Here is a 14,879-nt window from a genome sequence, read left to right as displayed (position 1 = left end):
TCCTGTCTAAAAGGGAGCAGTTAGGTGATTAAGGTCATCCCCTTGGAGGGGCTATAATGACTCCCCTGATTCTCTTCCTCCCTCCTCCTCCCTCCCTCCTGTTTATCCTCCCCTTCCTCCCTCTCCCATCTCCCCCTTCCATTTCCTGGCTGGCATGAGGAGAAATATCTTCTCTGCTTTGTGTTCCCACCGTAATATCTTGCCTCGCCACAGGCCCAAAAGTAAGGTGTCAACCAACTACGAGTAAAATTAAGTAAATAAATAAAAACGGCTTTCTCCTAAGTTGCTTAAGCTCTTCCTTTCTGCCCTTCTTCTGTTTCTTTTCAGTTTATTATCATTTAAAGTTAAAAAAAAAAAAACTGTCTGTTTCCTGTATAGCTTCTAGTTGTTTATTTAGTTCTTTTTCAGGTGTTTTTCACTGTAACATAAAACTGAATAGCGTGTGCAGTAAGTGAAAAGTTCACATGTAGAACAAAGGGACGGAGGAGGACTAGCTACTGTGTTAGGTCGACATCTCCAAGCACCAGCGCCTTTCTGCTTTGGCGACAATATTTCTGTGGCAAAAATATCTGACAAAATCAACCTAAGAAAGGCAGCTTAAGGAAGGACAGGTTTTGTACTGGCACAGATGAGCATGGGGTCTATCATGGCAAGGATGTGACTGGGCACAGATGAGTGTGTAGTCGATCCATCGTGGCAAGGATGTGGCCGCAGCAGCATCTCTGAGGCATCATTCACACTGCACTGCAGTCAGGAAGCAGGGAGAGGCAGATGCATCCCCCCGCCCCGACCCCTCTGCCCCCTGTGCTTATGCAGTCAGGGACTCCTGCCCATGGGATGGTTGGTATCATAGTTATTCAGAGTGGCTCCACCCTCCTCAGTTAAAGCTCTCTGGACACAAGTTCAAGCACGATGAACTTGACCCAAACTGAAGTCAGGATCTTCTGCAGCCTCTTCTGGATGAGTACTCCCCCTTGGCCTCTGAGTTCACCTTAGTAAGGATGCTGCCAAGCTGTTTTGGTGGGACTCTGCTGCTCCCATCAGGCATGGCGATATAACCTACATCCCTACCCCATGAGGAAGAGACAGAGGATCCTAAGTGTGACAGACTTCTAGGTCAGCCTGAGCTAGAGAGAGAGACAGAGAGAGAGAGAGAGAGAGAGAGAGAGAGAGAGAGAGAGAGAGAGAGACCCTGTTTCATCAAAACAGAACAACATAAACAGGTCAGGAAATCCTTTTCTCTGTTCTAAGATGGGTAAAGCTGGAGGACAGAGTGCCAAGTGGAATAAGTCAAGCACAGAAAGGCAAGCAGGATATAGCGTCACCTGTGTGTAATGTTTGAAGATGTTGAATTCATAGCAACAGAGGGTAACACAGCAGTTGGGAGACACTTGGAAGGACACAGGGAATTTGGGGGATATGAGTCAAAGGTAAGGCATTTTGATCAGACAGCAGAACCAATGAAGAGATGTACCGTACACCATAATGACTGCAGTTAAGAATAATCTATGCAAAAACTGAAAACTGCTTAGGAAATAGATCACAAATGATCTCATCACATACAGATTATGGGTGTATATGAAACCACAGATATGGTCATTAATTTGAATGTGGTAATTATTTCAGAATATAGGCATATCATAAATATCACAGTGCTTATTACAAATATAGGCAATTGTTTTGTTTTTTCTCATTTATCTGTTGGTTAAGCTTACGGAGAAAAGATTTAGCTCAGTGACAGAGTGTAAATACATTTCTTTTTAATTTTCTGTTTTGAGACAGGGACTCAGGCTGGCAGCAGACTTATGGCCTCCATTTCCTGAAGACTGAGGTTACAGATGTGTGCCCCTCAACTGGTTATCAGTATGGACTGGGTGCTTTATAAGGTGACCAGGAACTCACTAAATAGTCTGGGCTAGCCTCAACCCCACAGCAACTCTCCTGTCTTCTTCTCCTGAGTGTTGGGACTGCAGGTAGAAGCTATCATACATAATTTTTTAATAATAGAACATTGAACCATTTCATCATTAAGTTCTTTGGGCCATCTAATAGATGATTATGTCCCTAATTGCTATTAGTTTTAACTAGGAAAAGAGAGGTGTAGGGATGCATGCTGGTAATTCCGGCTCTGGGGAGTCAGAGATAAGAAGACCAAGAGTTCCAGGTCAGCTTGAGACACATAGACAGAGCTCCAAACAAAACAAGATACAGAAACCACCACAAAGAAGAGTAAAACAGCTGCTCCACCCAAAACGGAGCCCATGGGTGCAGACACCAAGAGAGAGTCATGGGTTCTCTCTCCTGTCAGGAGCTGCTCTTTAAGGCTTGGGTGTTATCAAAACACAGGGAGTGAGAACTGTCCCTGCTGGACTCTATCTGGCTCCTGGCCCCCATCTTCAGGTGGAAGACACACCACTTGTCACTAGGTAACCGTTGCATCACTGTGCCAAAGTGAGCAATGTTGAATTGTGGCCCCAGAATTCATGTCCTGGAGCCAAACCCTGTACTTCAACATGTGACCATACTTGGAGACATGACTCCAAGTTGGACTTAAGATAGACTCCTGAGAGCTGCCCTAAAGAGAAAAGCAGCAGACAGGAGGGACAATGACAAGAAGACACAGAGAGGAAGTGGTCATCTATAAGACATAGAGAAAGACCCAGACAAAACCACTCCTCAATCTGGGGCATTCATCCCCATAGCTTTGAGGAAATGAAGGTGCTGTGTATGTAAGAAGTGACTTCTGATTCATATGTGAACACTTGGTCTTCAGTTAGGGTCACTGTATTGGGAGGCTGTGGTGGACCCTAGCTGTGAGACATGAGCTGTTGATGGGGCTGGCCTTGAGGGACACAGTCTGCTCCTACCTTCTGTCTGAGCTGGCTGACCCATCGAGTTATATATAACAAGCCATACCACAAGCTCCCATTGCCTCAGATGCAGCCCTTTCTCTTCCATGGCAGACTGTATCCCTTTACACTGTGAGCCCAAGCCTTTCCTCCCTTAAGTTGCTTCTGTCAGATACTGAGCGATAAGATAAAGAAAGGTAACAGATACACCCAATCCATGGAATTTCCTTATGGCAAACTAAAGCGTCATCTAAGCTAGGTAGACTGTCTTTTCAGAACATTGCTGAACTATGTCAAATATTTAAACACTGTTTTATAAAATACAAGGGAGGTGTTTCAGCAAAGTTTTCTTCATTATACAGTTACGTGCCAGTGACTCACTAGCTGACATATTCAGGGGTTTAGCCATATGCTATTTGACTCATTTTGTGTGTATCTTTAGTCTCGTCTCAGGCAATTCTTTAATTATTCATGCTCACTCCTAAAAGAACTTCTTTGTCTATTGTTTTAAAGAAATCATTAGCCGGGAGGTGGTGGCACGTGTACTTAATCCCAGCACTCCGGAGGTAGAGGCAGAGGCAGGTGGAACTCTGAGTTCAAGGCCAGCTTTGTCTATAGAGCTACTTCCAGGAGAGCCAGGGCTACACAGAAAACCTGACCTGAAAAACCACCACCAACCACCACCACCCCAAAACCAGAAAGAAAAAAATCTAACTGAAATTGAAAAATCATTGGGTTGGGGGTCAGATTTACTGTATTCTGAATGATAATACAAATTAGAGAACAGGACACCCCCAAGCTACCTTCCTGATTATGTTCATGTATAGAGACTAATCGGGAGCCCGGGGATCACTCACACACTCTGTGTGGAAGCACATTTGTCTTACTTTCCAGGAAGTGATGGAGAAATTGAGTCTCACTTCCCTGAGTTCTGAAAAAGTGGAGGTCTAACTCTAGAAAACGAGGGAAGAAATGTCAGACAACAGGAAGTCAGGAGGAGAGTCCCGAGATTTTCATAAACTCCTTCCCAGCCCTTGGCTGTCATATGTGGAGGAGGACCCAGAAAACCCACAAGAAACCCCAGCTGAGGGGATAAAGGCACACAGTACATTTTAAAAATCTGACATCTGTGTTCTCAGATCACAGTGGAATTAAACATTTTCTACATCCCTAAAGAGCTCTATGGGCACTATAGGGAACATGGTGAACTTGGAAAATGGAATGAGATTTAGGGGACTGTGGTGGTTTGAATATGAATGAATGCTTAGTCACCAAAGAGTGGCTCTATTTGAGAAGGATTAGGACGTGTGGCCTTGGAAGAAGTATGTTACTGCCAGTTGGTTTTGAAGTTTCAAAAGCCTATGACATCCCAAGTTTCTCTCTCTCTCTCTCTCTCTCTCTCTCTCTCTCTCTCTCTCTCTCCCCACCCATGAATCTGTATGTATCTCTCAGCTCCCTCTCCAGCACCATGCCTACTGAAGGCTGCCAGGCTCTCTGCCACAATGATAATGGACTAAACCTCTGAAACTGTAAGTCAGCCATAATTAAATTTGTTTTTTTTTTTTTTAAATAAGAGTTACGTTGGTCATGGGGTCTCTTCCCAGCAATAGAACACTGACTAAGACAGTGACCATACTGGTCAATGTCCAATCTTCAGATTTTGTTTATTATCTTGAAGATTGTATATAGCATTGTTCTTATTTTGGAGAAATGCACATAAAGAAATTTATGGATTCAGTGGCAGGGGGTATACTAGAGTGAGGAGGAGAGGAGAGAGAAACACTGAGAAGAAAAACAAAACAGGAAAACAAGTGGGATGTAAATGTAAACTGTTGGTAAGCCAGGTGAAGGCTATATGGGAGATTCTTCTGTTTGCAGGGGTTTTTTAGTGTTGAAAATCCTAACAACATAAGGCTGGAAAAATGCCTCTGATCTTATCCATTTCCTCTTCCATTTCTTTCTTGATTGTCTGTACTAGAGATTAAGGGCAAGGCTGAAATGACTCTTCCCCTCTATCCAAGGTCCAGTGAATATTAAGTTGGGGATACAGTTCTGCCACCAGTGTGGAGGGCCGTGCAGATCCCTACAGCTCCCACCTACTCTTGGAACCATTTCAGGGTTATTAGGCATTGTGGTAGTTTAAATTAAAATGGCTCCATAGGCTCCACTGGCATTATTTGAAAGGATTAGGACATGTGACCTTGTTGGAGGGATGTGTCACTAGGGATGGGCTTTAAGGTTTCAGAAACTCAAGCCAGGCCCAATGGCTTACTCTCTCTTCCTACTGCCTGCTGATCCTGACATTAAATCCTCAGCTCCTTCTCCAGCACCATGTCTGCCTGCACATCACCACACTTCTCTTAATGATAGTGGACTAGATAGATAGAAGCTTCTGGATAGAAGCAAGCCCCAATTAAATAATTTCATGTATATGTGTTGCCCTAGTAATGGCATCTCTTCACAGCAATAAAACTCTAAGACAAGGATCTAAGTGGACAACAGCCAGACTGCCAAGCAAATCCCAGAGAGCCAGAGGCAAGTGTTAATGTCCCCTCATCAAATGATCAGTTGCTATGGCTATCTTAAAAGCCTCTAGCCTGGAAAGATGAGCAGGCACGCTGTCTCGTCCTTGAATGGTGGTGTGCATGTATCAAGATGCTAATACGCTCACAGGAGGATGACAAGGGGCGAGACAGGTGCCTTTATCTAAGTATGCTTTAAAGAACAGTACTTGCTGATGATTTGAGTAATATTCCACAGGAAGGGGCCGTGACAGCCGATATTTCTTGCACACCTGTCATAGATCAGCTATGGTCTCACCATCTGTGAAGTAGGCATTGCCTCTGAGTGCCCTGGATTTCCTAAGTCACAACTCTGTACACAGACCAGCAAACTGCTTTTATTATTATGGCGGATATTTACCATTTACCACTTTAGTATTTTTTAATTGTATAATCCAATTCTTGGTCACCACGAATGGAAACTCTGTTCCCATTAAGCACTCACTTTCCAGTCCTCCTGTCCCTCAGTCTAGCAGACACTAGTGTGTACTCTATCTCTTTGGATTCACCTGTCCTGGGTATTTTATATGAGTGGAATAAAACATTCTTTGGCCTTGCTTCTCTTCTTAGCATGAAGCTAATTTACACTGTAGCATGGACCAATGCCACACCCCTTCTTGTGGAATACAAATTTGCTGTGTGTATAGACCCCATTCTATTGACTCTGCCACTGGCCAATGAACACTTGAACTGTTTGTTGCTTTGGGCAATCATGAAGAGAGCCTATGTGGTTCCTGGCACCTAAGCTCTGTTGGAACGTGTACTGTTGATTCCTTGTGGCTACGATTTTGAGTGGTCAGTGTACCCTGAAGGCTTGTGTGTTTGAACACATGCTCTCCAACCTGTGGCACAGTTTTTGGGAGTCTGAGGAGCCTTTAGGGAGTGGGGGTCTAGCTGGAGGAAGAGGACTACTAGGGAGCAGAACTTAGGATTTATAGCCCAGGCCTGCTTCCTCAGTCTGCAGTCTTTACCTCCTGAGTTGCCACACTCCTGACATCCCATAGCCTCTGGCTGTGGTGGTGCACCCTGTTCCTTTAAACTGTAAGCCAAACCCTAAATCTTTCCTTCTTCCCTCGAGTTGCTTCTTACTGAATATCTATCTGTTCATGGTGATAAGTAAAGTAATGGACAGACATGTGAATATACACCTATGTGGGTGGGGCTGCAGATCTCATGATAAGCTTACATTTCTTTCATTGGGGAAATGGCAAACTTTTCCCCATTATCTTTTTAAAAGTCTTTATGTGTATGGGCATTTTGTCTGCATGTAATGCTTGTGTCTCTGGTGCCTGCTGAGGTCAGAAGAGGACAACAGAACTCCTGGTCCTCTGGAAAAGCACCAGCGCTCTTAATCACCAAGTCACCGCTTACGTCCCGCTAGTACATTTTTAAATACATTTTCCCTGTAATATGGGGGCATCATTTTTAAAGAACCCCAATGAATATATCTCATTCCCTTTTTCAGATGGGGAAACTGAACCCCAGGGAGATATGATTCTTGTCAGCTCGGAGTTGCTACGGTTCCACTCCAGCCACAAACCTTGTGACAGTTCACTGACAATAGGCTAAGGCAGAGAGGTTCTCTTCACAGTTACGATGGCTCCCAACAGGAGTTCCCAGAGGCTGAAGGATCTATGAATTCTCAGGGGTCTGGGAGCTATTTTGATGCTTTCAGAAGCTGTGGTGGGTAGTCTGTATTCCTACATTAAAATAACTTGGGGTTATCTACAAGGACAAATGACCTGCTTTGGGACAGGGTTAAATCACCCCTTGTGGTCATAGAGGTATTGCTTCTAGGAGAGCCCTCACTGGCTAGTCTTTAGAGTGGGAAATGAGTAATTGATTATCTGACAATTATGGTTGTCTGGCAAATGGGAATCTTTTAAAAGCCAGGGTCCTTTGGAAGAGATATTGCACATTAGTTTCCTGGACCATGAGAAGAAGCCCTCACCTGGCTATGCTCACTGGGACTCTGGGTCTGGCCTTGCTTCTGCCACAGATTTCTGGAACACTATATAACCTGCATCAAAAGCTGGAAGAACTCTGCCTGGCCTTCCCAGCTGTCTTATTCAGGGTTTCTATTCCTGCAAAACATCATGACCAAGAAGCAAGTTGGGGAGGAAAGGGTTTATTCAGCTTACACTTCCATACTGCTGTTCATCACCAAAGGAAGTCAGGACTAGAACTCAAGCAGGTCAGAAAGCAGGAGCTGATGCAGAGGCCATGGAGGGATGTTCATTACTGACTTGCTTCCCTTGGCTTCCTCAGCCTGCTCTCTTATAGAACCAAGAATACCAGCCCAGAGATGGTCCCACCCACAAGGAGCCTTTCCCCCTTGATCACTAATTGAGAAAATGCCTTACAGTTGGATCTCATGGAGGCATTTCCTCAANTGAAGCTCCTTTCTCTGTGATAACTCCAGCTGTGTCAAGTTGACACAAAACTAGCCAGTACACCAGCCCAAACCACCATTTTCCTGCAGCCTGGCCTGAGCCACTAAGAGCTATGCACAGTCTCCCGGATGGCCACTTATTCCACACTGCAAGCCTCTGGGTCATCCATAATTGCTTTCTTGACATTTAGCTTGAAAAGGTGACAAAGGATTTAGCATTTTGATTTCTGGCACTAGATCCTGTCCCTGCCAATGGTAGCAAGAGCCCTGGGGGGGGGGTGGAGGGGCTCTGCATGCAGCTGGACCCATCCCTCTACCTCTCTGGGTGCAAAAGACACTGGGCATGGCAAAAAATATTTTCCATGGACATCACCATGAGTTACGAGTGTAAATAAGTTAGTCTTTGTAAAGAGGGCATGGTCACTGCAAGGAAGGGCCCCTGGAAGTGAGTAAACATGACTCCAAACTGCCAGCCTCAGAGTGCAATGTTTCATGCAGGTCACCATTTTCAACAGCCCCAGCAAGAATGTGGGGAAAGCTGGGCTATCAGCTGACTCCCTTGGGCCCTAGGCTGGAACACTCTCACTCGAATGTAGGCCCTGGGATACAGAACCCAGGAAATCATGTGCTGGCTGGCCAGGACTCTGCCACATTGTGCAGTCTGGACTCAGCCTTAGCTTACTGAATCTCCCTCCTTCCTCTGCCCTGCTCAATGAGGACACTGCACAGGAAAGGGGTTGATATTTAGAAAGAGTGCTAGGCCCAGAATATATAAACAGGGCTTGCTTAATTCTAGCCAAACACACTTGGAGGGAAGGGTGAGAAATGTTTTCTCTATGGCAGAGAGAGACTTAAGAAGAGAAGCTAAGACGCCTTGCTCTTCTTGTTCTAGACTTCAGAAGTTGTTGCATGGGGATATGTGGCTTGTGCTTCTGCTGTCCCACTGCAACCATGGAGGGCCAATGTACCATAGGTGGCAGAGCTAAAAACTGGGAGGAGCCTGGGTCTCAGCTTCAGCGTGGCACTTCTGACTTCTGGTTCTATGGGACACTAGATTAAGTCACTGTAGCTCAGTTGGGCATTCTGACCTTCACATCCCAACTATGCGAATAACTCAGCCAGCCATTTTACAGCCATGGGCCTTGGAAATTTGCCTCTCAGGGTGTGTGTGTGTGTGTGTGTGTGTGTGTTTGTGTAGGGGCACTGGACAAGTTCTAATGTTTCTTTCAGGTCAGACCTTCTGGTACATCTCCAAGCACCACAGTTTGTAGACACCTCCCTGTCCTTGTAATCCTTCAGTGGGGACAATGGCCCTCTGGGAATCTGCACCCACCCCTCACCAGTCCAGTACTAGCAGCTATGGTACACGCTGTCATTTAACTCTTAGGAGAAGTTGGGGGTCCCTTTCTGCAGGTGTTTCTATCTTGGACTTGCATCTGCCACAGTCCAAAGTTGGTGTTCTTAGTCACTCGGTAAACTGCCATTTCTGTCTTGACAATGCACCTTCTGTCACCATCATAGTGTTTCCCACTCCTGATGCCCCACTGGACAAAAACTAGAAGAGTTCACAGCCCTTCTCCTGGCCTGGAGTGAATCCCTACAAAACTCTAGAGGCAGCTGGCTGGCTGGACACAGAAATGGACAGTCATCTGCAGGCTGGGCCCAGCTGGAACAGCGCAGCGTGACCTGTCAGAGCTGGTCAGCCTGAGGCGTGAGGCAGGGAAGCCTGTGCTTTTTAGTTTCCTCTGACTGGGGTTTTGTGGTGGCAGAGCTGTGTAGCCAGGGAAGCTCCCTGTGCTGCTAAGAGGCTCTGCAGCCTGTGCTAGCTGGGTCATGGAGGTGATTAATGCACAGAGACAAGGGCACGGCCAGCTGACCCAGCTAAGGAGCCCTGATTTACCAGGTTCTGTCTCCCTCATCAGAGGAGGTAAACAGGTGACAGCGAGGCCCACAGTGCTTCCCTCTGGCGGGAGCTGCACTTACCTGGCATCCTAAGGTCTGAATATGCAGGCTAGGACAGCCTCCTCCAGAGTGCCTGGGTGGGAGAAGCAGAGGGCTGGTGAAGGAAGGAACAGGTAGGACAGCTGAAGGAAGAGGGAGGAAGGAAGGAAGGAGTGAGTGGGTGAGTGGTCTGAGAGGAGGGGAGGATGGACGGAAGAAGAAGGGAGCAGTAAAGGAGGGAAGAAAGGTAGGGGAAGGGAGGGAGAGAAGGAAATGTTCTGGCCTCAGGACCAAGGATTTACTTTGAGGACAGAGAAATAGGAACCAAAAGGGACATAGCACCTGAATTTCCCATTACAATCAAGACTTCCTGGGCCAATCAGGGATGCAATGAACACAGCTAAGAAAGATTAATGTTGCTAATTTGACAGAGCCTGCTGAACCTCTTGTCTAGGTTGCTTGAAGCCCCGGGGCCCTGCAGTCCCTGAGGTGTTGTTTCCAAGCATGAACCAGGCTCAGCTCTGCAGCACTCCAAGAGGAGATCGGGCACATTGGGAGGACGATGGCCCCAGACTCTAGACTGCAGATGGAAACCTGGACCTCACACATACTAGGCCAGCACTCCCCTGCTGGGGTCCACAGCCAGCAGCCAGTCTCATTGTTTCCAGTCCTTGCCACTGGAGCCGGAGGTGGGGGGTGGGGGGTGGAGGGTGGGGGGTGTTCCCTGAGGAACCTAGCATGCAGACATTCATTTGATTATCTGCTCTTCTTGTCCTGGGTGTCAAGGACAGCCCATGTTCATCTGTTCCTTATGCCCTCATGTGGCAAGGTCATCAGTAGGCAGAATACATGGCCAGGGCACTCTTGATATGAGCAGGCTCTCCTTGGCTAGCTGACTCTCTTCAGTGCTTGCAAGCCTGGAGACTCAAGACATTTGAGTGTCAGGTGTGTGTCCTGGATCTCCAGACAGAGTTAGGTCCCCTGACTCTTAACTCTGATGACCCATGCCATCTACCTCTTAAAAGACTGTCAGATACAGGGGTTCACAGGAGTCATGTGACAGCTCACAATGTCTCCTGCCTAGGTTAGACTTGCAGCCCCTTCCTAGGAAGGAGGAGACATCTTAGGTGGAACCTTCATCACAGAGTCTTGATTAGAAAGGGAAGTGGCCTCCCTGTTTTGAATGCTTAGGTTCCCAAGGACTGCCATTACAAACTACCCCAAACTAGAAATGTATATTGTCACAGTTATAGGGGGTGGGGACAAATTCTGATGTCAAGTGTTGGTTGAGCAGATCTTTGCTTCCCTTTAAAATCTATAGGGGATGCCTCCCTGTCTCCTATGGCTTGTGGGCAAGCTTTGAGAATCCCAAGCTCATAGATAGCGACTCTGGTTTCTCTGTCTTCATGTGGTCCTCTTCTCAGAAAGACACCAGCCATTTTGAAGTAGGGTCTAACTCACACAGTAAGACGTCCTCTTAGCTAATTATGTCTGGAATGAGCCTATTTCCAAACACAGCCACACTCTGGGCAGCTGCCTACCCCCTACATGCTTGCTGGTAATGGCTACCTCTCATCAAATATTTATCCCAGCACTCCCAGTCTTCCATCAGCCTCCAGCATCTTGTCAGGCCTGGAATCTGATTATTAAGGCTGGTCATGAGTGAAGCAGGCTGACTACAAAGTGCCCAGGATGGAAAGGGGGGAGACATCAAAGCCCTGTGCTCTCCCTTAAAGGTCGCCTTCATTCTGGAAGTGGAGGCCTCCTGCAGGGGACAACCTGGGGAGTTGGCAGGCCTAGCCCTCAGTGTGTCTCCTGCACTCAGGGCAGCTCTTGCTCCTTTTCCTCCCTCTCCTAGGGCAGTGGGCAGGAAGGTCCAAGCCTAGGGCCAAGGGGCTGGCCCCTGGCCTTGGGTTTATGAAAGCAAATATCTACCTTGCCTGGCTTAGAGCTGTGACTTCCACTTTCAAGGGAAGCCCTGGCATTTCATCAGCAGCCTCTTTGAAGCCTGCCCTTTAGAAAACAAAGAAGAGAAGGGAGAAATGATGGCGGAGACTCAAAGGCTTCCCGGACAGGCTCGGGCTGGGGATGATGACAGGGTTCCAGACCACTGTGATAAAGTGAATTCATCATGAAGGAAGTTATAGGCATCTTTTGGCTTCCCAGTACACATGGAAGTTAGGCTCATAGGCTACTGCCCTCTGTGAAGTATCCAACAGCTTTATGTTAAAAAAAAAAAAAAGAAAACCATAGATTTACCCTAATTGAAAAGCACTGCTAAGAAATACTAATGATCATTCAAGCCAAAAGAAAGTGGGGACACCAGGCTTGCTCAATACAGGTTGCCACGAACCTCCAATTTGTCAAAATGCAGGATCTGTGATCTATAGCCAAGCAAAATACACACACACTAGGCATGCCTGCACTATACCCAGTTTCTGAGACCCTTCTCTGTGGCTTCACTCATTACATGGGTGGAAGAGTCTGTCAGGCAAGAATCATGCCTGGTGCTTAATGGAACCCAGGGACCAATTAACCACAAGGAGAGCCAATGGGCCAAGCCTTTCTAAACAAATAGCAGGGAACTCTTATATCAGTGTCTGCTTTCTCCTTCCCCCAAATAAAAGACAAATGCTATGTCAATGCTTCTGAAAAGTGATCCTTTATTTCGTGACATCCTAAAGCAGACCCATCTGTCAAGTGAGGGCAGACACTCCAGTTCACAAACAATGTGTTTCCCCCTTCCTGGTGCTCCCTGGAGCTCTATGAGGGCTGTGGCCTGTGGACTGTCACCGCATCAGAAACGGCCCTCCACACCCAGCAGCTGCACGGCAGCCTCCTGCACAGCCTGGTGGACATTGCTGACTTCTCTCTGGGACAGTGTCCGTTCCATGTGGCGGTAGGTAATTCGGTAGCAGTGGCTGGTCCTGTGTGTCCTGTTGAGGAAGGAGGAAATGCAAGTAGGTGAGTGGAAACCATGTCTGCACAAGGGCTGACAGCAGTAGGGATTACTCTTAGACAGCAGTTGCTACGTCATAATGGTATGGTAGCAGCTGCTAAGAGCAAACCCGCTAAGAGTGGGACAGGATCCAAGCATTAGTCATGTATGGCCACGGAAATATCACTGGCCACTAAGGACCACCTTTTTCCAGTGTGTGAGAAGGTTAAAGACATAGTAGCTTGAATAATGGAGAAGCTGGTCCCATCATGCTGTGAGGTAGTCTGACAGAAAATGACCCCCACAGGCTCATAGGGAGTGGCACTATTAGAGGTGTGCCCTTGTTGGAGGAAGTGCGCCACTGGGGATGGGCTTTGAGGTTTCAGATGCTCAAGCCAGACCCAGTGTCACTCCCTCTTCCTGCTGCCTATCAATCCTGACCAGGAGAGGCCATAACATCTCCAATTAGGCAAGGAAGGGATGGGCCTTCTGTCATGCCAGAACCTTGGACAAGTGGGTTTCAGATGGGCTAGGCCTCTGGGAATCCCCTCACAAGAAGAGTTTACAGTCCCCTGTGTGTTCACCAGAGTCCAGAGCCTCTGCTTTCTGGGTCTTCTTGATGTTTTTGGTTTGTTCTCACAGGGGTGCTCTCTCCTTGCCTCCCACCTTCTGATTTTAAGTCAGACTTGGATGTAGACAGAATAAGACAAGTGTCTGTCTTGGCTCTAGGCCCCTTATTTATTCATTCTTTCTCCCCCCTCAATTTAATTTATTCAGTTTACATCCTGATTGCTGTCCCTTCATCCTGAGTGTCTCTTCTCCTCTGACACTCATTGAGCCTCCGACAGAGTGGAGGTCCCCCTGGGCATCCCTCCCTGCCTTGACCCTGCCATATCAAGTCTCTGCAGGGTTAGGCACCACTTCTCCCACTGAGGCCAGACAAGACAGCTGAGTTAGAGGAAGAGATTCCACAGGCAGGCAACAGCTTTAGGGACAGACCCTGCTCCAGTTGTTTGGGACCCATATAACAACGGAGCTGCTCATCTGCTACATAAGTGAGCAAGGGGAGTGGAGCCTGGGTCTCCTTATTCTCTTTTCCCAGGTATTTTCCCCACTCTGGCTTATCCATTTTACTTTTCTGTCTTTGCCCCTCCCACCTTGAGCTCATATTTGGGAAGGGGGAGTTTCTAGGGCCCTCTGCTATTCCTTGCAGGGCCTGTATTTAGCCAGGCACAGAGCCCCCATCTGCAAGGGATGCAGGAAGGAGTCACCTCCAAGGTGCTCATATTCAAGCAAGGCTAGCATGTCCCTTCCTCTTTAGCATCAGCAGTCCATCTTAGATGAAAGAAAAATGCTTTCCTTCTATCCTTTCTTACTTCCCCACCCTAGCCCAAGTCATGAATTGACTTCAGTAATAAGGAGAACTAGGTCTGTTTAGCCCCAGAGATTGGTTTGCCTTGCAAACCATGGGCTGATGGAGCTGTGGCAGATTGCCAAACATGTAAGGACTAGGACTCCCTTAAGGGAGGGTACCTTTGGATTTGGACCAGAGCTCTTTACTGCATCACACCCTTCACGGCAGCCTTTTAGCCCTAGTGCTTCCCAGTCTTTCACTGGACACATAAGTTCACTCTGATGTACATCTTTACTAGGCAGACAGCATCACTGTCCCCAAGATACAGCTGTGAGCTCAGAAGGCAGAAGGGACTTGTCCAAGTTATAGGACAGTGTTATAGAAGTGGAGCTAGGGACAGGCAACACGGCAGGGAGATGAAATAGTGTGTGTTGCTATGAGAAGGTGCAGTGGGTTTCCAAACCACTAAATAGAGTTGCTACATCATCCAGTGATTTCTAGGTTTATGTCCCAGAGAATGGAAAGCGGCAGCTGCTCAAACTAAAAGTCAGACAAGAGTTTGCTGCTGAGCCTCGTGATCAGGTCTGTACCCTCAGGTAGCTGGGGAGGCTAAGGCAAAAGGTTCACAAGGTCAATGAATGACTGAACTATAGAGCACGTTCAAGGCCAGCCCTAGCAACTGCATGAGCCCCTGTGTTAGAACGAAAAGGAAAAAGAGGGCAGGGCCTATAGTTCAGTGGTAGAGTTTACCAAAGATGTATGAGGCCATAGGTTCAATTTCTGCCCCACCCCCATAGAGAAGGGCGGTAGGGGACAGAGAGAGAGAGACAGAAAGGGGGGGGGG

The 14,879-nt window shown here is 47.2% G+C and overlaps 1 protein-coding gene across 2 annotated transcripts in view; it reads right to left on the bottom strand.

The window, feature by feature from the left end:
- Positions 1-12,386: 12,386 nt before the first annotated feature.
- The window catches only part of Fars2 (phenylalanyl-tRNA synthetase 2, mitochondrial), a 423,476-nt gene continuing 420,983 nt past the window's right edge, over positions 12,387-14,879 (bottom strand). For both annotated transcript variants that reach the window (XM_021180052.2, XM_021180053.2), the window contains exon 7: positions 12,387-12,679. In XM_021180052.2, coding sequence (XP_021035711.1) covers positions 12,541-12,679 — 139 coding nt within the window. In that variant the 3' untranslated portion in view covers positions 12,387-12,540. The remainder of the gene's footprint in view (positions 12,680-14,879) is intronic.

Source organism: Mus caroli, chromosome 13 (assembly GCF_900094665.2).
Source record: "Mus caroli chromosome 13, CAROLI_EIJ_v1.1, whole genome shotgun sequence".
Taxonomy (NCBI): domain Eukaryota; kingdom Metazoa; phylum Chordata; class Mammalia; order Rodentia; family Muridae; genus Mus; species Mus caroli.
This window is presented reverse-complemented; position numbering and strand designations above follow the sequence as displayed.